At 41.7% G+C, this 24,381-nt stretch overlaps 1 protein-coding gene and 1 long non-coding RNA gene across 17 annotated transcripts in view; one reads left to right on the top strand and one right to left on the bottom strand.

The window, feature by feature from the left end:
* SSH2 (slingshot protein phosphatase 2) overlaps positions 1 to 24,381 on the top strand; it is a 246,257-nt gene that overhangs the window by 213,216 nt on the left and 8,660 nt on the right. For 14 of the 16 annotated variants that reach the window (XM_082371839.1, XM_082371844.1, XM_082371840.1 and 11 more), the window contains 4 exons: positions 5,739 to 5,785; positions 10,489 to 10,635; positions 13,974 to 14,174; positions 22,935 to 23,769. In XM_082371839.1, coding sequence (XP_082227965.1) covers positions 5,739 to 5,785; positions 10,489 to 10,635; positions 13,974 to 14,174; positions 22,935 to 23,769 — 1,230 coding nt within the window. The remainder of the gene's footprint in view (positions 1 to 5,738; positions 5,786 to 10,488; positions 10,636 to 13,973; positions 14,175 to 22,934; positions 23,770 to 24,381) is intronic. The other 2 variants (XM_082371834.1, XM_082371833.1) reach the window with 1 other exon arrangement.
* On the bottom strand, positions 385 to 22,226 carry LOC309618317. Its single transcript, XR_014238406.1, has 3 exons — positions 20,901 to 22,226; positions 12,295 to 12,426; positions 385 to 4,582 (listed from the first exon to the last, which is right to left on the bottom strand). It is a non-coding gene; the product is annotated as an uncharacterized lncRNA (long non-coding RNA).

Genomic DNA, 24,381 nt, shown 5'->3' with positions numbered 1-24,381 from the left:
GAATTCTTCCCTTTTTTTTGGGAGGTGGGGGTGAAGTATAGCCGATTAACAATGTTGTGATAGTTTCAGGTGCACAGCAAAGCAACTCAGCCATACATATACATGTATCCATTCTCCCCCAGACTCCTACATAACTTTGAGCAGAGTTAGGCCCCTGTGCTATACAGTAGGTCCTTGTTGGGTATCCACCTTAAATATAGCAGTGCATACATGTTGATCCCAAACTCCCTAACTATCCTTTCCCCGCACCCTTCCCCCCTGGTAACCATAAGTTCATTCTCTAAGTCTATGAGTCTGTTTCTGTTTTGTAAATGAGTTCATTTGTATCATTTCTTTTTAGATTCTGCATATAAGGGATATCATATATTTCTCTTTCTCTTTCTGACTTACTTCACTCAGTATGACAATCTCTGGGTCCATCCATGTTGCTGCAAATGGCATTATTTCATCCTTTTAATGGCTGAATAATATTCCATTGTATATATGAACCATATCTTCTTTATCCATTCCTCTGTCAATGGACATTTAGGTTGCTTCCATGTCTTGGCTATTGTAAACAGTGCTGCAGTGAACACTGGGATGCATTTACTAAGGATAACATTTTAAAAGAAATCAGTCACTTCAGTCTTTGGGCCAGAGTACAGTGTAGGTGAGCCAGAGTGAAAGGTGGAAGTGAACTTATTTAAAAACTGTAGGAGCGGGACTTCCCTGGTGGCGCAGTGGTTAGGAATCTGCCTGCCAATGCAGGGGACATGGGTTCGATCCCTGGTCCGGGAAGATCCCACGTGCTACGGAGCAACTAAATCGGTGCGCCACAACTACTGAGCCTGCGTGCCACAACTACTGAAGCCCACGTGCCTAGAGCCCGTGCTCCTCAACAAGAGAAGCCACTGCAATGAGAAGCCTGCCCACTGCAACGAAGAGTAGCCCCCACTCGCCGCAACTAGAGAAAGCCCGTGCGCAGCAACGAAGACCCATCGCAGCCAAAAATAAATAAATTTTTAAAAAAATGTATTACAGTATAGTTTCAAGATTTCATTTTATACGTCCATACAATTAAAATATGCTTTGCATAATTACATAGAACTTACCAAAAACCCCCATGGAATTATGTCACTGCCTGAGAAGCATGGAGGAAAAAAAAAAAGAGATTGAGTCTGTTGAGGACCCCAAGGGGGCTAATATGCATGGCATTTGTCTTGAGAACAGAAAAGTAATTACACCATGTTGATTCCAGTTCTTTCAGGTTGAACCTGAAACAGCCCTAAGCAGAGCCCAAGTCACTTTATATGGGCTTCACTGAGTCAGTAGCTGATGCGTTTAATTTACTTTGTTTCTGGATATGTGTCATTTCAGATTGTCAGTTTGAAGTTCTCTGGACAGGTAGATGAAAACCGTGGACTTTTACCATCACATCAGGGTTATTTCCATCTAGCTGTACAGAATTCCGCAGAGGATTTAGATTTCTAAATTAAGGAGTGAGGTGGTCACATTTCCCTGGCTCCAATTTAGCCACTCAACCCTTATTGCTTGGCTTCTGTCTCCTTGAAAGTCCTTTTTTTTTTTTTTTGTAATAATTCTTACCTCTTTCTTTGGTATGGGAGCCAGTTTTCTAAGTTTGAGCACAGTCTTCAGAACCTCTTATATTTTTTTTAAAGCAAGTCAGGTGAGCCCTGGTCTGTAGAAAAGATCAGTCATCCATCACTTACTGACTATTTTCCTAAATGTAGTTCAGCACAGCATCCTTGAGATCTCCTAGTTCGATGGCCAAATTACAGATCACTTGTAATACGAAGATAGTGCTTACATAACACTTGACAATTTTCAGAGTGCTTCATTTACTTATCTCATTTGATGATTTATTCAACAAGCATTTGTTGATCCTCTTTGTTGTGCCTGGCATGAGGCTAGATATTTGTGCAGTCTGATCTAATTCCATAAGGAGGGAGTGATGACCATATCAAGATAGATACTCATAGAAGGCCAGTGGAATAAGGTTACAAAGGTGACCTCTGGATTAGACAATTAGAGGTCATTAGCAAGAGTGATGAGGGCAGAAACCACAGTGCTGTGGGTTGAGATACATGGGAAATGAGGAATTTTAGAAAGTGAGTATTAGATTGTATTTCTATGAATCTTGGCCATGAAAGGAAAAGGAAAAGGACAGTGTCCAGAGGAGGATTTAGGATGGAGAGAGGGTTTTCCATTTTAATATGAAAGAAATGGGAGGGGGGGGTGGGAGATGTTGGCTTATAAACAATAGAAACTTATTACAGTTCTGGAGAGGCTGGAAGTCTTGAGACTAGTGTGCCCGCATGGTCGGGTGAGGGCGCTCTTCCAGGTCACAGACTTCTCTTTGTATTCTTACATGGCGAAAGGAATGGGGAGAAACTTTATATTTGTAGTTTGAGGGGAACCTATCCATTAGATTCCTAGGACTAGGATGGGAGGAGTGTTTCATTTTACAGATAAGGAAAGTGAAGACAGAGAGGTTAAGCAGTTTGCCCAAGGTCCCCCAGTCAGAGGGGGAGTTGGGACTTGAACCTGAGTCTTCTAAAGCTAAATTCCGCTTAATGCATTATTCTGAAATAGATAAATTCTTATTTTTAAATGTTTGCCTTTTCAAAAGACATGAACAGATAGCTCAAAGACAGAAAATGGACCTGAAACATTGAAGAGTTGCTCACTTTTACGCTTAACAGAAATGCAAATTAAAATTACACTGAGATAACATTTCATGCCTATCAGTTTGGAAAAGATTCAAAAGCTTAACCACACATTTTGTTGGCAAGGCTATGGGGAAAGTGGCACTGTGATGTGGAGTGGGTCTGAGGATATATTGTAAAGTGAAGAAAGCAAAGAACAAAAAAAGCATATGTAGTAAAGTACTTTTGTGTAAGTCAGAGTGGTAAGTATATATTTGCTTATTTTTTTTCAAAATACAACATAGGTAGAATAAGCCACAAACTAATAAAAAACGGTTACCCATGGGGATTGAGGAGATGGGGGTGGGAGTGAGACTTCAAGTTTACTTTTTAATAAACTTTTGACTTTCAATATTATAAAAGTCTTGTATATTCAAAAAAATGGAAAACATGGAAGAAAAAACACACTCTAAAACTGAATATAAACAGGAGCAAATGAACTGAAATATATATCAAATTGATAACCTCACAGAAAGAAATTAATTCAAATAACTTAAGCATAATACTCTAATTGTACCCCTTAGTGGGATATAATAAGGAAAAAAAAAGAAATGCAAAGAAAATTTGAACTTAATATTTTTGTTATTGGTTTTGGTATTGGTGTAATAATGTTAAAACTATTTTGTAAGTAGAGTAAATGAGTTGTTGGGAACCAAAGTTCTCACCGTGGAGTAAGGAGATATAAACAGTGTGGGAGAGTCAAGAAAGAAAGGAAGAACCTTGTGGTGTTGAATTAATTTCAGTTGAAGGTACCAGTATAAACTCAGTATTTTTTTAGAAATATTTCCTAGATCTGACCACTGAAAAGTTTTAGAAACAATGACACCCAGTAGTTAGGAGCATACCTAATTAATGCCCAGATCTTGGTTACAAAATATCATTCTTCACTAAAAGAAACCAGGGCTTCTTGGGGAACTGGCTGACTGTACTCACAAAGTGAATCCGGAACAACGTTTTGTACCACAAAGCATGGATGCGCTCAAAGACTAATGGAATCATATCAAAAGGAACCTGTTTGAAGAGATTCCCACTGGCCAAATTCTGGACAATCTGCATGTCCAGAAAAAAAGATGGTAATGGATTATAACATTCTAAATACAAAAAGAATTCAAGAGTCCATAGTGACACTTCAGTAAAGGGTGTGATGATTGATTAGGTGAGACTCTTTTACAGAAGAATGCCAGCTAACTTGCAGAAGGAATGATGGAATTAGAAAATTACCGTTTTGTAACCTCCAGTAGAATAATTCATTTGGGCAAGATCGGCAATTGATGCTGAAATCATAGGGCAAAAAGATTATTTTGGCTTTCACACGGCTTCAAAGATTACTATAGACTACTAATTAATTTCAAAGGAACCTTTACAATAGAGGGATGTGGCAGACACAAAGGTATCTACCAAGAATTCAAACTCAGTCTGACATAATGGGACAAACTGACATTATGTGCCTCATGATTTGATGCAGTATGAAGTACACAATATCTCCCTTGTAATATTCTTTTTTTATATAAATTTATTTATTTTATTTATTTATTTTTGGCTGTGTTGGGTCTTCGTTGCTGTGCGCGGGCTTTTTCTAGTTGCGGTGAGCGGGGGCTACTCTTCGTTGTGGTGCACGGGCTTCTCATTGTGGTGGCTTCTCTTGTTACAGAGCACGGGCTCTAGGGCACATGGGCTTCAGCAGTCGTGGCACGCAGGCTCTAGAGCGCAGGCTCAGTAGTTGTGGCGCACAGACTTAGTTGCTCCGCGGCATGTGGGATCTTCCCAGACCAGGGCTTGAACCCGTGTCCCCTGCGTTGGCAGGCGGATTCTTAAGCACTGCGCCGCCAGGGAAGCCCTCCCTTGTCATATTCTTGCCAGGAGTGTTTGACCTGAATCTAATCATCAGGAAACAATCAGATAAATCCAGGTTGTGGGGAGCTCTCCAGTATTACAGACCTGCAGTCTACAAAAATGTCAATATCATGAAAGACAAAAAGTAAAGGCACAGGGGTGGACTGTTCTAGATTAAAGACATGGCAACTAAATGCACAGTATGATTCTTGATTGAATGAATATAAAGGACATTTTGAGGGCAATTTTTAAAATTCACATATAGATGATGTATTAGATTATTATTGTATTAATGTTATCTTTCTTGGTTGCAAAAATGGAATTATATAGGAGAATATTCTTGTTCTTAGATGATACATGATCAAGTACTGAAGTGTCATGATGCTCAAGTTACTTAAATGGTTCAGATAAAAAAAAATATGATGTATATCGAAAGAAAGGGAAGGAGAGCAAGAAAGCAAATATGGCAAAATATTAACAATTGATGTATCTTGCAGATAATCTATAGAAACATTTTCCTTTAAATTTTGCACATCATGTTTCCCTCATTTGTTTGACTATTTCACTCTCTCCCCCTACAGACATACACACACACCGTACCATCCCAACTTCTTAGATGCAACATAATGCACTAGAAAAAGTGTGGGTTTTAAAATGAAATCCAGTTTTAATTCATAATAATGCCACTCTGTTCATTTAAGAATACCTGCCAGGTGCCAGGCACTGTGCAGGAGTTTCCATAGAGAACAAGAGACCTGGTTGCTGCCCTCAAGAAGCTTGTATTATAGTGGAGGAGAAAGGTAGTAAATAAGCACATAAATAAATATACAAGTAAAAATAGTGATGCATGCTACTGATAAAATAGACTACTATAAACAAGAGTGACAGACGACATTTAACTTAGATTGGAGAGTGGTCAAAGAAACCTTTCCAGCAATGTGATCTTGAGCAAATATTATCTGAATTCTATAAGGGTTGGTTTTCATATCTCTAAAAAATGAAGGTAACTTTCTTACTCTATCATTTGTGGAAACTGAATATGATAGCATATAAAGTACCTGGCACATAGAGAGGAAACTTGGTAGATGTTATTGGCCTTCTTTTTAGAAACTCTGTTTCTTCCCTCACAGGGCTCCTTTTCAAGTATTGTATTTGGTTCATTGGCTAATACTCTCTAACCTTGTCTTTTTGGTTCCACAGGGCTCGGAATGGAATGCCTCTAACTTAGAGGATTTACAGAACCGAGGGTAAGCACACAGAGCAATTGCTGACACCCCCATGTCGCAGAAATCACTGTTATATCTTTACATTTTCCCGTCAGAGAGGTGTCAGTGAGTAACTTTAAGCTTAAGAGTTGCTTCCAGTTGATTCTTACTGGGTGTAATTTAATAAAAATTAAAATGGCTCTTCTCCCACTGTTTCATCCCCCCACCTCTGAAGAAAGATCAACTGTTTCAGTGGAAGGGCTTTCAGAAACAAGTGTGCAAGCCTTTCATGCTGTTTAAAACCAAATCTAATTATTGACTCCCTTTTTTTTTTTTTTTTTAAGAGCAGTTTAAGGTTCACAGCAAAATTGAGGGGAAGGTACAGAGAATTCCCATATACTCCCTGCCCCACACATGCATAGTCTCCCCCATTCTCAACATCCCCACCGGAGAGGTACATTTTTTACAACTGATGAACCTACATTGACACCTCGTAATCATCTGAAGTCCATAGTTCATGTTACAGTTCACTCTTAGTGCTGTACGTTCTATGGCTTTGGACAAATGTATAATGACCATGTGTCCATCACAATGGCATCATACAGAGTATTTTCAGTGCCCTAAAAATCCTCTGTGCTCTGTCCATTTATTCCCCACCCCTACCCCCTGGCAACCACTGATCTTTTTACTGTCTCTCTAGACCTTGGTTCCTATTTTTATGTAAGAGTACACAGAACTGCATATGCTGGGTTCACAGGTCTTTATTAAACATTTATTGAGCAACTTCTGTAGGCCAAGCACAGTGCTAGATGCTAGGGATCCAAAGAAAAATAAGACTCAGTTCCTATCCTTTTATAGTAAGGTGCACGAAGACTAAGTAGGTTATAAATATAAAAGAGACAGTGTAAAATTGAACAAGAAGACTGACCTTGTAGTAAGAAATGTGTTCCTAAGCGTCATGGTTATGAGTTTGATTGAAGCAACTGAGACCACAGTGAACATTCAGCAAGCAAAAAGCTGCCATTCTTCCCTTTTCACTTCTTAGCTAATGCCTAAATCTTTCATTGAACTCGGCCTTAGGAGGTCAGATCATTCCAGTAAGAGAAGAGAAAATCATGTCTGGAAATTGGCCATTCTAACTCTTCATTTTGGACAGAGATAAGACCTCCTGAGACTCAAGAGATAGTGATGACTCCCTGACTGGTTTCTGGCTGCCTGTTTTCTCAGCTACAAGTCAGCCTTCTGGTTATCTTTAACATGATTAGATGCATACTTCCTACTTTTCCCTCAGAAGAAAGGAAGCCAAGTGATTATACAAAGAGTTCTTGTGGCGGGGGGGGGGGGGGGGGGGGGATGGAAATCTGGTTACTTAATATTAAGGTATGAAAATAAATAGAACTTGGAAAATTTAAGTTGATAAGGATTGAATCAGAAGTTCTTGAAAGCAGAGACCATATCTTAGTTTTGTGTGACACATACCTAGCTCAGAGCCTTATATCAAAAGGGTGCCCGGTAAATGTGAAGGAATGATAGAAAAATTGACAGAATGTGACCTGCAGGAAACTAGCACCTGATACAGTGTTTAATATGAAATCTGAGATTTGATAGAGCACTGCCTGCCAAATGCATTAAAATCACTTCATGCATATATTCACTTTGACTTTTGACTTATATCCCCAGCTGGAGATGAGACCTATTTATCTCATTTACTACTTACAATGCTAAATTTATAGAACACAGAAAAAAGACAAGAATGGTTAGATGCTCAGACATCTACTTAGATCTTATTTCTTAAATTCACTGGTGCTTAAACTTTAATGGATGAAGGATTTCCCAGGTGGCACAGTGGTTAAGAATCCACCTGCCAATGCAGGGGACACGGGTTCGAGCCCTGGTCCAGGAAGATCCCACCTGCTGTGGAGCAACTAAACTAAGCCCGTGCACCACAACTACTGAGCCTGCGCTCTAGAGCCCACAAGCCACAACTGCTGAACCCGCGTGCCACGACTACTGAAACCCTCGCGCCTAGAGCCCATGCTCCGCAACGAGAAGCCACTGTAATGAGACGCCCTTGCACCACAACGAAGAGTATCCCCCGCTCCCTGCAACTAGAGAAAGCCCGTGCGCAGCAACGAAGACCCAACACAGCCAAAAATAAATAAATAAAAATTAAATAAATTTATTAAAAAAAAAAACTTCAATGGATCAAGAATTATAGTTCAGGGATCTGTACACAAAACATGTATATTGCCCCCTGTGGATGATTTAAGGGATTTTTCAAGTGTAATTTTGACAATAAGGCCATTTTCTCCCAATCCACTGACTTTAGAACTCCAAGTAAAATGCTATTCCTTACAAAGCATTGTAAGGAATAGCTTACAATGAAGTGTAAGAATGACAAAGAAGTTGCAGGGAGTGCCATTTCCAATTGGTAGTGGCTGACTAGACTTCTGTAATGAAAAAGATTGGGAAACCCTGTCCTGCTATAATCCATTACTGAAGTATGGGATTGGGGATGGGAAGGTTGTTCATTTTTATTTTAAATGAAATAAGAGGAAGTGTGCTTGCCTTTTTTTCTGACAGTTTTGAGATATAATTCACATATATCGTTCACCCTTTTAAAATGTGTACTTCAGTGGTTTTTAGTCTATTCACAGAGCTGTGCAACAATCAATTCAGAACATTTTTTTCCAACCCAAAAGGAAAGCCTGTACCCTTTAGCAGTCACCCCCATTTCCCTTCCTCCCTTCAGCTCCTAGAAACTACTAGCCTACTTTCTGTCTCTATAGATTTGCCTATTCTGGACATTTCATTTATATGAAATTATACAATATGTAGTCTTTTAAGCATGGTTTATTTCACTTAACATTGTATTTTCAAGGTTTATCAATGTTGTACTATGTATTAGTACTTCATTCCTTTTTATTGCCAAATAATATTCCATTATATGGAGATATATATACACATCACATTTTATTTGCCCATTCATCATTTGATGGGCCTTTGGGTTGTTTCCACTTTTTGGCTATTATGAATACTCTTACGACCATTCATGTGTGAATCTTTGGGTGGACATATTTTGTCATTTTCTCTTCAGTTTATGCCTAGGAGAGGACTTATGGGGTCATATGGTGGTAACCTTTTGGGGAACTGCTGGAGTGTTTTCCACAGGTGCATGTTGCTTGCTTTTTCTTAATTTTTTTTTTTTTTTTTTTTGGCCGCACCGCACGGCATGTGGGATCCTAGTTCCCCGACCAGGGAATCGAACCCTTGCCCCCTGCAGTGGAAGCACCGAGTCTTAACCACTGGACCACCAGGGAAGCCCAGCTTGCTTTTTAAATTAAAAAGAAAAAATCCTTTCTAGTAATGGACTTTGATGCTAAGTTAAAACAGATTCAAACCGTGTCCCAGAAAAATTTTGGTTGCTTGACCTTAACCACAGAATTGGTTAGCTTGGCTCTCCCTTTTTGTAGTCATTTCTCTGACTTCAGTGATTGGGTTTGTAGAACCCCACGTGTGCTTCTGAGAAGGAAGCAGCTTCTACAGAGGGAAATGAGTGAGTCTGCGCTGTGTTGTTGGAGTTGACAACAGTGATGTCTAAGTCCACACAGCACTGAGAAAAGATAATCCTTTGGCAGATTAAACCAAAGCATTTATTGAGATTGCACAGTGAGAGAGATAGCAAAAGAAATTTTTGATACAGAAACCATTTTCTGCAAGCCTGGGAGAACTCTCAGACACATCTGCTGCCATAGCAGCCAGGAATGCAGCCTAGAGAGTTAAGAGAGCTTTGAGTCCAACTTTCCTCTGACCCTCCCAGCCTGGCCTCACTTGCCTTCATGTAGTTTAAGGAGAGTAATAGAGCAAAACCTGACAACCTGGCATTTAGAAAGATAGGAGGGAATGTTTCCTTCTATTTTTGTTTTCTTAAGGTACACGTTAATAGTCTGATTTAATACAGATGACTTCCAAAAAATAAATTTTGTTGCTGGTAATTTTAGTGACTGCAGAGAAATTGTCAGATCATGGGCCTCAAGTTGATTCTTTGGAGTAAAATGCAAGGCATATTTTCAAAAGACTCTGAAAGATGAGATTGTATAACTAAACACAAACTGAAAATGGAATATAGATGTTGAACTTGGTAGACAGCTTTTCTCTCAGTAACTCCCTAGTACCCAGGTATGCCCAGGACCCTGTTATACAATTTCTGTATTAAATAAGGATAGCCTCTTAGGGTTTTTTTTTTTTTTTTTTTAGCTTTCTTCAATATTTTAGTATTTAATTTCAGCCTCAGGAATAAACAAGTTTGTTTTTTATTTATTTTTATTTTTGGCTGCGTTGGGTCTTCGTTGCTGTGCACAGGCTTTCTCTAGTTGTGGTGAGCAGGGGCTACTCTTGGTTGTGGTGCGTGGGCTTCTCATTGTGGTGGCTTCTCTTGTTGTGGAGCACGGGCTTTAGGCATGTGGGCTTCAGTAGTTGCAGCACTCGGGCTCAGTAGTTGTGGCTTGTGGGCTCTAGAGCGCAGGCTCAGTAGTTGTGGCGCATGAGCTTATTTGCTTCGCGGCATGCGGGACCTTCCCAGACCAGGGCTCGAACCCGTGTCCCCTGCATTGGCAGGTGGGTTCTTAACCACTGTGCCACCAGGGAAGCCCAGGAGTAAGCAAGTTTTAAATAAGAAAAACAGTGCTGGGAATTGGATTTCGCCTGAGTAGCAGGGCTCATATTCTCCGTTGGTTTCCTCACAGGGTGCGATATATCTTGAATGTCACTCGAGAGATAGATAACTTCTTCCCAGGAGTCTTTGAGTATCACAACATTCGGGTATATGATGAAGAGGCAACGGATCTCCTGGCTTACTGGAATGACACTTATAAATTCATCTCTAAAGCAAAGTGAGTAATGGTCCCACACACACGTTCTGACCCCTCTTCCTTGTGCACCACACATGGTTGGGGTCTGAAAGCTGTAGATAACTTACTGATGATACTCAGAGGAAAGGAAGTAAAGAAAAAAAAGGAGACTGAGATCTCTTAATACTAGGAAAAAGATGACTAGTGACTTAATACTTTTGCTTTAAGTACATGAAGCCCCTGGAAGATGATCTCATGTTGGCTATTTCCGTTGAGCACAAAATTAGAGAAAATAAACTCAAGCTGCAGTGAAAGAAATAGAAATGAGAGAAGGAAGAAATTCTGAAATAGAGAAGAAATTCTGAATGAGAGAAGGAAGAATTCTTAAATTACCAATGGGGACACTTGGAAGTTATAGAATAGAAATTATTCCAGACAGGTGGAACACTTCATCCTGCTCTCTGGAGACAAGGAGAGAAACAGTAGGCTTTGGAAATCTTTTCCCATTCTTTTACTTTACTTTTATGATACTCTAAATAGTGAAATTTTTCTCTGGCCCTTCTGTTGTTGTCTTCCTTAAATTAATTGGTCCTTTTAGTGAAACAATTCCATAGTATTAATTTAGTGTTTAGTATTAGTATTAATATATCAACACTGATTTTTTAAGTCCCTGGGGATTTCTTTGCCAGTCCTATTTATCCCTTCAATAGAAAAAACCATCAGTAAGCATGTTGGCCACATTCCCTCCGCAGGTGGGGTGACACTCAGAGCCTCCCTGGCAGATGAGAGAGAAAAGACCCAGGCCCTCAGCAGTGAAAGCGTGGAGTCCTAACCACTGGACCGCCAGGGAATTCCCACTTCTGTTTTTAAAGTCCTCCTTCAAGAATGATACCACACCTCACTTAAGGACCTTCATGGTCAGGAAATGCTTCCTCTTAGGTGTCCTGAATCCCCATACTCCAGCTCTGAGCCCATTCTCTCAGTCTCTAACCAGTACCTGAAAGACTCTTTTATACTGTTGAAGCTTCTGCCACTCATGGCATGCTTCCTATGTGCCATGTACTTTACACATATTCTCTCCTCTACGTTCCAAAACCCAGAGAGGCATATGCTGTCTTCCTTCTGTACAGAAGAGGACAGACTGCAGAGATGAGGTTCAGAGATATTAACTAACTAGTGGTTGAGACAGGACTTGAACCTAAGATCATGTCTCATTTCAGTCCATCAAATATATGGGAATAGTCTAGTTCCTAGTTCCTAAAGACTAGGCAAGTTGTCAGGGTTACAGCCAAAGAGGCTAGAGATCAAGGCGAGGCCCCAGTCCTAGTGAAGAGAAAGACTTGATTTCAGCAGGGCTGGGGTTAGAGGGAGATATGTGAGGCACCCACATTACATTTACTGAGAGGCACGTACTCTCCATGTCCTGCAAATATAGGTCAGCGTCTCAGAGTGAGTGCCTCCCCTTAAGTGGCACCCTGGGCATCTCATGTGTTTCACCCTAATCAGGGCCCTGGCAGTCCAGTGGTTAGGACTCCACACTTTCAGGGCCACTCTACCTACACGTGGGTGAGTTTAGGATTCCTAATGTGATGCTGGGCTTAATCTGGACAATCTAGCACTTGAAGTGAGGGGGTGGGGTGGGCACTGAACCTGAAAGGTGAAATTGGGCTAGGTGAGAACTAACTGCAGATCCTTCATTACCTGAGTTAGAAGCCATCCACTGAAAAAGCCCAGTTCAAAATGAAGAAATGTTTTCATAGGAGTGGATTTCATAATTGTATTTTTCTTAAGATTGTCCAAGTTTGAGCACCTTCCGTTCCTGCAGGCATAGACCTGAAATTCGATGTATTAAAGTTGTCAGAGCTTGATGGGAGAATATAGAGCACATGTCTGAACTTCCATCTGAGTCACTGTGACTTGGCTTGCCAACTGTAGTCTAAGTGAAAACTCTGTGGTGCCATAAGCAAAACAAACATGTCCTAGTCACTTGGGATCACCTAAGCATACAGAGACACATAGTGCACCAACCGTAGGACACTAAAATTTTACCTTTCTTTTGAGACTGTTTCAGTTATTCCAGACCATTCTCTCCATTCCCATAGCTTATCTGGCTGGCCCTCTCATTTTGGCACTTAACCTTATGCCTCCTTGCATTGGTGCTTAACTCATTCATGTGTGTCTGTCTCCAGCAGAAGGATTATAAGCTTCTGGAAGGAAGCTTGTCTCCTGTAATACAGTGAGTGAGTGGATGAATAGATTTCCCCTGTTAGCTGACATGTACATTTTTTAATTTATTGGAATAACCACTTGGGAGGGATTCCAGCCCACGTACACTAGTGATAAGAGTAACTGTTCTTTTTTCCAGATTTTAAAATGTTGTTCCTACTTACAACTGACAGATCTAATCAGGAGATCCATAAGTTTGTTCATACATTTAGCAAATATTTGAAGGCTTACTCTGGGCCAGACTCTGTGTTATTAGCAGAATTAGCATAGCTGAGTAATGCTCAGATCCAAGGTAATGAGCTCTGGCATAAGACTGAGGAGTTTTGTTTGTTTGTTTGTTAGTGTCACTTTATGGTGACTTTGTTTTCTCTTTCTTCCACCCCGTAAAAAAACACAAAGACAGCTAGTTATTCATTCCACCCTCCTTGCTGAGAAAGCCATGTGGTGCATCACATGGTCCCATCCAGCTCCACGGGTTATATAGCCAGTCCCTAGACAGAACACGGGTGGTGGTGTTGTAAAAAGTAATATCCAGGGCTACATCTGTGTAAAGAGGAGAGTTAGTTTCATTTGGTTTGTGCTTTCCTCCCGGGACAGAACTCTTTCTGGAACTGAAACTGGAAGCAACTCACATTTGGGTAAATTAGATGAATCACTGCCACACCTGTAATTCAATAGCGTGCCAGCCGTCAACATGCCCCTGGGGCTGAGAGGACTGGCCTCCAGCCACACACAAAATGGGGTCCAGTCTCTAAATAGAAAATTTTCCTTCTGTGCTCTGTGACCAACTGTCGTTGCAATTACCATTTTGAATTTTAATTGTCTACTTCTCCCAATGAGTCCTACCCTTTAGGGAAAAACTGTTACTTATTTTTGCATCCCAGACCTTGCACATTATCTTAAACATGGTAAATGCCTGATAAATGTTTGCTGAATGAACTAGAGAGGCTTAATATTAACACTGAATATCGTTTGAGTGCACCAGAATTGCCCCACACATTTGATTAGAGGTGCACACTAGTGCACTAAGGTGGGGTGAATTGCAAAGCAAGAAAATGGAAAGGCCAGACAGGAGACGTGGACACATTCAGAACCTAGCTTTTAAAGTGTACTCACTATTGTGTTTTCCTCCTTACCTCAATCCCCCAAACTAGGAAACACGGATCTAAATGCCTTGTGCACTGCAAAATGGGGGTGAGTCGCTCAGCCTCCACTGTGATTGCCTATGCGATGAAGGAGTATGGCTGGAATCTGGACCGAGCCTATGACTACGTGAAGGAAAGACGAACAGTGACCAAGCCCAACCCCAGCTTCATGAGACAGCTGGAAGAGTACCAGGGGATCTTGCTGGCAAGGTGAGTCCTTAATTGACTTTCTCAGATTTTCCCTCCTTTATGCTCCCCGGGGCGCAGTGAAATGTCCTTCTCTGCAGCTAGTTCTCACCTAATTTAAGTGTGTGATAGGATTTGAAAATTGAAACCTCTATCCATCTAGTTTTTTAAAATTAAGTACCAGTATTTAAGATTAGTATGGAAGATTAGGCATTTAATCTAAACTAAAGACATTAAACTAAAGGGTGGAAATACTGCTCCCTTATTTCAGATCTCAATTAGGTGCAGATTTTAATAAATACTTCTCAACATCTTCTAAGGCCAGATGCAGCTGCCTTATCAAAATGGGTACTGATTGCTCCCAGGGTAGTGCTAGCTGAAATTCTTAGAAATTTTTTGGCCCTTTTTTTTTTTTTTTTTTTCCAGTGCTTGGTTTCACTGAACCTTCAACAGTAATTCTGGTCATGTGACAAATCTGTAGAATTGGGATATATATAACCCATTTGATGTATGAAGGGGCTTCCCAGAAATAGCTCTCTTGTTTTCTTTTTTAAGATCTTTTCATCTGATTTTATATATATATGTTTTGCAGAAATGCAGAAAATTACAAAGGGAGAAATCATTTAGAAACTCAATAACCACAGACAGCAGTTGACATTATCTTACCTATTTCTCCAGGTCTTACTCTTATCACATATATTGATGGATTTTTTTTTTTTTTTTTTCCACAAAACCTGTTCTTCAGCCTTACTTCTTCACCCAGTATTAGGTCTTTTTTTTTTTTTTTTTTTTTTTTTAACTGTAGCAGCGTTTATTGAGCACTTACACTGCACTTAACTGCCACTGTTCCTTTTTTTCCCCTAGCTTTATTGAGATACAATTGATGCACAACATTGCATAAGTTTAAGGTGTCCAATGTATTGATTTCATACATTTACATATTGCAAACTGATTAACACTGTAGCATTAGCTAACACCTCCATCCCCTGACATAACTGCCGTTTCTTTTTTGTCGTAAGACTATTTAAGATCTCTCTTAGCAACATTCAAGTATATGATTCAGTATTATTAGCTATAATTGCCATGCTGTACATTAAATCCCCAGAACTTTATAATCTCATAACTGGAAATTTGTACCCTTTGACCAACATCTCCCCATTTCCCTCAACAACCCCACCCACCCCCTGGTAACCAGCACTCTACTCTGTTTCTCCGAGTTTGGCATTTTTAGATTCCATGTATAAGAGATACCGTACAGTATTTGTCTTTCTCTGTCTACCCAGTACTAGGTCTTGAACGTCTTCCTGTATCAATAAGAACTGGCTGTTTCAACAATAATTTGGTAATTGGTTATAAAATGAGTAATTTCACTACGTTATTTTTATTACCCCTTTGGTGGTGAAAGCCACCTTCAGCTGATCTCAGGGAAAAGATTCAGTTTACTCTCTTAGTAAACTGAATTCAAGGACCAACTTCCTGAGATGCCACATGCTGTAGTTCCGTGGAGTGCTATATTTCGCTTTGTTTTTCCATGTAGGCACAGTCTAGGTGGTTTTGTCAGGGTGAAGGCACTGCTGCCTAGAAGCAGTCGGGGCTGATGCCAGAGTTTGACTCCAGTGAGTCTCATGACTTGGTCTCGACTCTTGAATCTGGGCTGTGTTTCCCCTGAACAAAATGGTAAATAGCCTTCCAGCCTAACCAGGCAAAGGGACCACCCTCCCACCGCCGAAGTATTGTGAAAATGTGGCCACATAGCATAGCATTACGGTTTCCACTAAAAAACCCCTCCCATTTACTCAGTACTTGGCATGATTTCATCTGAGCCATTCTCTTAGGAGGCTGGGAGGATACTGAAGTCTCCTCCACTTAAAAAGAATTTATAGGTCTTTGGGGCCAGATTTTGATGACATTTTTAGATTACATCAGAAGGTAGGACAGAGCAGTTCTTTTTGGCACAAGAAAGAGGCATCTGAGGGTTGGATGAGACACAAATACTGTATATTCCCAGACACACACATGACGGATATTAGGCAGTGTCCTCACGTGACCCGTTGAGAGGAAGGATACTGTGTGTCCTGCCAATTTCAGTATTTATTCTGGAATCCCAGGCAAGCTGTTGGGTTGGGGTGGTTTTTTTTGTTTTTTCTTTTAGCGTATGTAGTTTTTCTTAGATGTTAAAGGTATTTCAGAAAAATCTTAGATGAGGATAAGAAGGGCAACATACACCCACAAGTCACCCTGCCTCTTCCCTTTCCCTTTGGGTTCCATCCTGCCTTCCTGGTCTTGATTCACGGAGGGAGGGGCAAGCCCTGGGGAGTGAGAAAACCACAGAATTTGAGTCAGTAGATGTGGTTTCCGTTCCTGGTTCACCCCCTTGCTGCAACTTTGAGAAGTTAATTCACAGTTCTGATCCTCACCTGACCCCATCTATAAAATGAAAATCAGGAGACCTAGCTCACAGGGTTATTGTAAATAAAAGTGTGTATAATGTATATTATGTACTCTTAAGGGTTATTCAGATATGGTTCTCATCAAGCCCCTCCTGCAAGGCTACCCAGAGAACACACGTGCATGTGCCATTCTGTTCCTCCAGCCACTGACTGCCTCCCGCCACCAACAGACGCACTAACTGTGTTAGAAACTGGAAGGGAAGTGTCCTGGAATTTTCTGTATTGTGATGTTTCCTGAATTTTAAAAACTAAAATCTAGTGCTGGGGGTGTCACTTAGGCTGCTTTCAGCTGCAAGTAATAGAATATCTTCATCAACTGGGATTTCAGCAAGAAGCAGCACACTCAGATTATATGGGGAAGACTTTATAAAGGGACTGTTTACAAAGGTGTAGGACTGTAGTGGAATCAAGGAACTTATATCAGCAGAGCTGTTTGGTAATAGCTCCTGGGCCCAGAGAGGGATGGCGCAGTTACTACAACCTGGAAGGAGACTCCTGGAGAAAAGGCACCTTCAGAGAGGAGCAGTAGCCTTCAGTCAGGGGACACAGCCAGCCAGAGTGGCCCTGTGGGGAAGGAGCTACAGGACTAGAGGTCTGCCTTCACTCTCCTCCCTCCAGTCTCCTGCTGGGGCTCCCCATTAGCCAAACCCTGTGGAAGTCCGAAGACAAGGGGACCAGTGGAGGTGGTTCATACGTCAGTCTCCAGGGCAGAGAGCGGGGCAGAAAGGCTGAAGAGTGGATCTGCAGGAGCCAGCACCCAGCTATAGGTAGTTAAAAAGTTGGACCATTTACCTTCTTTTATAGCAAGAAGCACCAAAGTAGACTGTAATGGGCTCAGGGATGTAATCAGGGACTTTGGTGCTCTCATCTTCCTGATCTACTTTCTGTTCTCCCTTCCTTAGTTAATAGCTTGGTCCTTGAATTTGCCTCATGATTGCCAGATATCTGCCACATTTCTAGGCATCTACATGTAAATTCCACAGCGTCTGGCTGAAAGAATGGGCATTTCAATTAGAGGAGAAGACTTTTCCCAGAAGCTCCCCAATAGACTGCCACCCACCCACCCCACCCCCACAGGACCACTGACCAGGACTGGGTCATATTCTTAAAACTAATCACTGGGTAGGAAAATAGAATTTCCTGGACTGGTTAAAACAAATTCACATTCACTCTCTGGTGCTAGGGAAGTGCCACATTCCCTGAAACTGTGGGGCAGTGAACAGTCAAACCAAATCAGGCCTCTGCCAGTAAGGAAAAAGAGTGGGCGTGCCTCTTGGGTATATAGCTGTTAGGGTCTGCAATCTATGATGTGTTGTCAAGAAACAGCACATGTAGGCTACCTGCCAGACTGACTGCCGAGTAGATTGGGCCTCGCAGACTCTTGCCAGCCCTAGAGTATTGCTCCAGGGTCTGTCTGCTTAGAAGAGCAAAGAATGAGAAGCCCCAGATTCCTGTGACGGTCTGAAGCTCTGTCAAGCCTTGCAGCTTAAGTCACCAAGAGAGGAAGGTCCTTGGGAAAATCCCACTCATTGTATTTGCAAAGAAATTCCATTTCCTCTTCAGGTGCTTAGATACCTTGTATTTCATATCTTCTCCCAGAAAGCACATGGTGGTTTTCCCAAAGAGATAGAGCTCTGATCCTGGCATTGTCAAGCACTGTTGGTTGTCCAGAGTGGCACTGGGTGCTTAACTTGAGGTGGCAGCCCTCTGTTTGAGGGTATTAGCTTGGTACTTTGACCTCTTGGTAGAAGAGAAGTTTAACAAAGTGATTCTAGGCCCCTGTAGTGATTTATGAATTGGTTACAGTCTCTTAATCAGAATGTGAGAGGGTAGACCAAACAGTGACAGCCCCTCTGAAATACAAGGGACTTTTTGCATCTTTTAGTAGGTCTTTAAGCCTGAGGGAGGCTAATATTTAATAGTCTCCTTTAGACCTAAAAGTGAGGGTATCATAAAGGCACTGATACTGTTCATATCTAATTTTATTTTTTCTGTTTTTATAGCTGGGGGATGGGAGTGAGGGCAGGAGGAGGGGTGTGTGTGTGTGTGTGTGTGTGTGTGTGTGTGTGTGTGTGTGTGTGTGTGTGTGTTGAAACCCTCCATTAAACTACCAGCAACCCTGTTTGTTATTCTGGAGTTGGATCATTTAGATATCTGGCAGATTTATGTTCCATTAGACAAGTTCAGATTTCGTGCATCTGCGAGCTGGACCATGTGTCTGAGATATTAGGTTCCAGTGTATAAGGGGCAAGGAAGAAAAACTGGGTGGTGGCCAGGGAGAGTTCATGACACATGTCCTCATAGATGTTAGTTTTGATTCTTTGAATGTCCCTGTCACCAGGGCCAGAGGAGACAGAGCTGTCTTTCACCCTGGCTTTGCTGGTGAAGACATTGAAGTCTAGTTAGCTGGTACACAATGGTCAGCCAGCAGCAGGAGGGAACCCGAGAATGAGAGGACATGGATTCCTGGTCAGGTGACAGCCAATCACAAGTAAGGTTTAAAGGATTTCTTAACAGCTTTTCAGTGAAATAATCTTAAAGTATTTAGGACCATGCACAGCGCAGAAAATGCTCAATTGTTGATGCTTTTTCTCTTCCTTCTCCTCTTCTCTACAGGCTGCCTAATGCCCTAAGAAGTAACCATAAATAGTCTGATTTTACTACAACTGATATTCCATTTTTAGCAGTATTTTCCTCTATGTAATTTTCTCAGAGTTGGTACTTTACCAAACATAGAACAATAAGAAAGAAAGTGGAGGCAAGAGAATGGGACATCATATGCATCCTGTCATTTAGCTTTCCTTCTTGCTCATTTACTAAGTAAAAGGCCAAATTCTTACCCAGAATGGCCCAGTCATCTCATGTGTGTCAGTGTGTTTATGTGAATCCAAATTCAGGTCAGAGGCCACTCAAGGAGGACAAGAACCTGAGACTTGGTTGCATCATCCAGGCCACAAACCAACTCTGAAGTTCTTTTTGGCACTGGCTGCCTACCTGGAATAGGTCGGGGGAGTCAGCTGAATATAAACATAAACAGTTTAAAACAACAAATATGATCTAATGTCTTACACCTATTCCTACCAGTGACGGAGCCTTAGAATAAACTGGCTTGAGAAAAGGCTTCATTGGGAGACAGTTTGGTGTTACCAAGTAAAACTAACGATGCACATATGCCTTGTGACCCACCTTTTTCCCCCTCCTATATTTAACACCTTTGTGAAACCAAAGTGTGCACCAGGCACAAGAATGTCCATGGCAGTGTTGTTCATAATAGCTAAAACTGCTTATCAACAGGGCGGATGAATGATAAATTGTGGCATATTCACTACACTCTATGAAATTACAGCTACACACATCGATGAGTCTTAAAACATGTTAGGCATAAAAAGTAGAAGAATACATACAGTATGATTTCATTTATGTAAAATTCAAAACATGCAAACTAAGCTATATATTGTTAGAACAAAACATGCGATGACACAATAAGGAAAAGGGAGGGAATGATAAGCACAAAATTCAGGTGATTGGTTACTAACGCCTGCACTGGGAGGAGAAGGGGGAATCAGGAAGGGCCACATGGAATAGCAGTGCTTCACGTGCTGTGGTAATGAGTATCACGACTATGGTAGAGAGCCGCCTACTACTCTCCCTGCAGGTTTTACTGCAAAAATGAAAAAGGAAGCAGAATCAGACTTATTTTTGGATTGGGATTTTTCTTTCTCCTTTACAAGAGGTGTCAGTTTAATTCCAGAGCCCTGACCCAATATTTTCTGATGAATATCTTCCCCAAGAAGAGAAGGAAATCCCTGCTGGGTAAAGCAGCTATGATGTCAGCTACTTTCTCTGAGACTTGCACTGTTGGTGCCTATTAGCATAACATCAGTCTCTCGTTCCCTCTCAATTTATTAGTGATTTACAGGCAGTTTTTTAAAAACATACTTTGGAGGGTTCTCGGAATCCTGAAAATTTCCCGTCTGCCTGTTGTCTGATGAGATAAGCTGTTCTTTACTATTAGGGTGAGAACAGCTACTCCCTGAGATATCTTCCCAGTGATTTGCATCACAGGACTTGTCCTGCCTTGGTGGGTGGTGGCTGAGAGGACTTGGTGCAGGTTTGAACCTCCTCATGATAGGTGAGGGACAGAAATTGGAGAACACAGTCCTATTTAGGTCAGGAAACAGGGTGTCTAGACAAAAAAGAAGAAGCTTTAAGGGGAGCACATTGGCACCCGTTGGTCACAAAGTACAGTTCGGGCCCACCTATCCCACCAGTCAGCTTGCCCCTCCCCACAGCCACTCACTCATTTGGGGTGTGTGACACGTTGTCTCCTCCTAGGGGTGGCTGGAGCTCGTGCAGCTTGGAAAGGGGGAAAACCCCACCTTACACCCAGCTACTTGATTATAGCTTGTCTTCATAAACAAATTGACCTGCGCCCTACCCAGAAAAGCCCCCTTCTGCTGGGCAGGCCTGAGTCAGAGAGAGCCCCACCCAAGCAGCAGGCAGGCAGGGGAGCTGAGAGCAGGTGCAGAGTTGAGCACAAACAGGGGTTCACATTAGTGCAGGCGTGTGACTCGGCAGAGATTCACAGGCAGCCAAGGCAGGTATGGCCCTGAGCCCAGGGTAAGTTGTTCTGGGCTGTTTCCATTCCACCCTGCGGCGAGGTAGCTCTTCATCAGCTTGTAAGTCATGGAAACCATACCCCCAAATGCCACATTTAGCGACCTGTTCTCTGGGCAGGTGATCCTGCCCAGCCACAGGGCCACCTTTCTCTTTTTCATTGGAGCTTTGAGAACTGTCCTTCCTTGTTAGAGTGTGGTTTGAAATGAGATCTCATCAGACCTTCTCTCCATAAAATCAGCCAAAGGATGGATGTGTGCATATAGTCTTTTGGCCCACCTGCTTTTCCAGGGGTCACTTTAGCTTGATGGTTTTTATCCACAGATCCTTATGAAAGGGCCTGTACTTTACGCTTATCCTCTTCCGTTCTGTTACCAACCTTTTTCTCCAGATTTACTAGCCTCATCTTTGCTTTCTCTTTTTTTTTGGCTGCGCTGCATGTCTTGCAGGATCTTAGTTCCCAAACCAGGGATTAAACCCGGGGCCATGGCAGTGAAAGCACTAAGCCCTAACCACTGGAACGCCAGGGAACTCCCTCATCCTTGCTTTCTAATTCAAGAAAGATTACCACGCTCCTCACACTTCCACATCAGTGATTAATCCTATATCAGCTCTTTATCCCAACTATGAGAACTTATAATGGGCTCCAATTGATTATTTCTCTTTGTATTACTTGGATGCTGTTTTATTTTTTTTTCCCCCAGTTATTAATATTAATCAGGCTCATTTTTTTAATTCAAAAATTATAGACGTACTACAGAGTGTAGAATGTAAAGCCCTCCCCAAAAGTAAAAGCCCTGCCTTCCTTGAAAGAAACACTGTTACCAGTTTGGTGATGTTCCTCTAGATATTTTCCTATACTTATACTAGTATGGGAACTGACTATTCCAAGTGTGTTCAACATGCTTTTCACTTAATAGTGTACCTTGAACATCATTCCACTAAAATACTTGACTGGTTTTTTTTTTAACTTTTTAAAAAATATTTATTTATTTATTTTGTCTGCACTGGGTCTTAGTTGTGGCACACGGGATCTTTTAGCTGCGGCATGAGGACACTCTTAGTTGCGGCATGTGGGATCTAATTCCCCGACCAGGGATCGAACTCGGGCCGCCTGCATTGGGAGTGCGGAGTCTTACCCGCTGGATCACCAGGGAAGTCCCCTTGACTGTTTTTAATAGCCTCATATAAGTGTATGGACTCTAATTTAAATAAATTTTTTTTGGTGTTGCGGTATTACAGTAAACATCCTTTTATATGTATAGCTTTGTGCACTTATGCAGTAGTATTTCTCCAAGTAAAAATTTTAAAGGGAGAGTTGCTGTTTAAAGGGTTAGATTTTGAGAGCTATTGCCGGATTTCATTCTTTAAAATTCTACAGTTCACACTCCTATCAACTGTGTGTTATGAGAGGGCGGCTAGTTTGACCAAACCATCATCAACACTGGCTGTTAACAACTATCTTAGCTCTTATAAGTCTGATAGTAAAAAGTCAGATCTCATATTCATTTGTTTTTGTTGTTATTTTGCTTTGTTTTTGTTGTCTGCTATTAGTGAAATTGAGCCTCTTTTCAACTGTTGATTACCTACTTCCATTGGGCATTAACAAAGCATCTTGCAGGTTAAGATTTAAGTTTATCTGGGAGCGGTTTCCTGGGAGGGTATTGATTGTTTTCACAAACCAGAGTAAGGCGTTTCCTATGTATGTCCTCCACAGCAAACAGCGGCATAACAAGCTCTGGCGATCTCATTCAGATAGTGACCTCTCGGACCACCACGAACCCATCTGCAAAGCAGGACTAGAACTCAACAAGAAGGAGATCACCACCTCAGCAGACCAGATTGCCGAGGTGAAGACCATGGAGAGTCACCCACCCATACCTCCCGTCTTCGTGGACCATGTCGTCCCACAGGATGAAAATCAGAAAGGCCTGTGTACCAAAGAAAGAATGATCTGCTTGGAGTTTACTTCTAGGGAATTTCATGCCGGACAGATTGAAGATGAATTAAACCTAAATGACATCAATGGATGCTCATCAGGGTGTTGTCTCAATGAATCAAAATTCCCTCTTGACAACTGCCATGCATCCAAAGCCTTAATCCAACCTGGACAGGACCCAGAAATGGCCAACAAGTTCCCAGACTTAACAGTGGAAGATTTGGAGACAGACGCACTGAAAGCAGACATGAACGTCCACTTACTGCCCATGGAAGAATTGACATCCCGCCTGAAAGATCTCCCCATGTCCCCTGATGCTGACTCACCGAGCCCCCAACCCAGTTGCCAGGCTGAAGTCTCAGATTTCAGTACAGATCGCATTGACTTTTTTAGCGCGCTAGAAAAGTTTGTAGAGCTTTCCCAAGAAACCCGGTCCCGATCTTTTTCTCACTCAAGGATGGAGGAACTGGGTGGAGGAAGGAGCGAGAGCTGTCGACTGTCAGTGGTCGAAGTAGCCCCTTCCGAAGCGACAGCTGATGACCAGAGAAGCAGCTCTCTGAGTAATACTCCCCATGCATCTGAAGAATCTTCAATAGATGAGGAACAGTCAAAGGTAAAAACTGTCTTTATAGTTCTATGCCTAATGAAGTTCTCTTTAATGACAAAATATTTGGGACTCTGCTATGTTCACTCTATTTTTGATGTTGCTAAAGATTTAGGAAGGCGATGTGAGAGAGACAGTCTGGCGTGAAAATTTAGGGTTTAAATATTTTTCTAAATCAGTTGCCTTTCAAGGAATTTATCTTTGCAGGCTTTTGGTGTCATTGGAAGCACTTCTGAGAGGGGATGAGGGAAGAAGGGATTAGCCAAAACAAATGTCCTGCCTGACCAAGGAGAGGGTCCCCTCTGGACCTCCGCAGTTCAGATCAAATCTCACCAACAGTGAGGTGCCAGGGACTGATCTGTTACCTGAGTGAGACGTGTGTCTCTCTGAGAGGATGGATTTGTTTGGGAAATTCTTTCTGCCTCAGAAAATTCAAAGACTAGACGTGTGTTAATAGTTGTTGGAGTAGCAACTGATTCCCATGCTGAGTTCTTGCTATTAATAATGTCTCTGAATGGTTCCTCATTGCAGACGCTGTGGTATTCAAGAATTGAGGGATGGTTTGGGGAAATGATTTGAGAGCAGACAGAATCCCAAGATTCGTCTCAGTGGCATGAGTTC

This window comes from Balaenoptera borealis (genome assembly GCF_965194805.1).
Source record: "Balaenoptera borealis genome assembly, chromosome: 20".
Classification (NCBI taxonomy): Eukaryota; Metazoa; Chordata; class Mammalia; order Artiodactyla; family Balaenopteridae; genus Balaenoptera; species Balaenoptera borealis.
The sequence above is the reverse complement of the archived record's forward strand: the minus strand, read 5'-3'. Positions and strand labels throughout refer to the sequence as shown.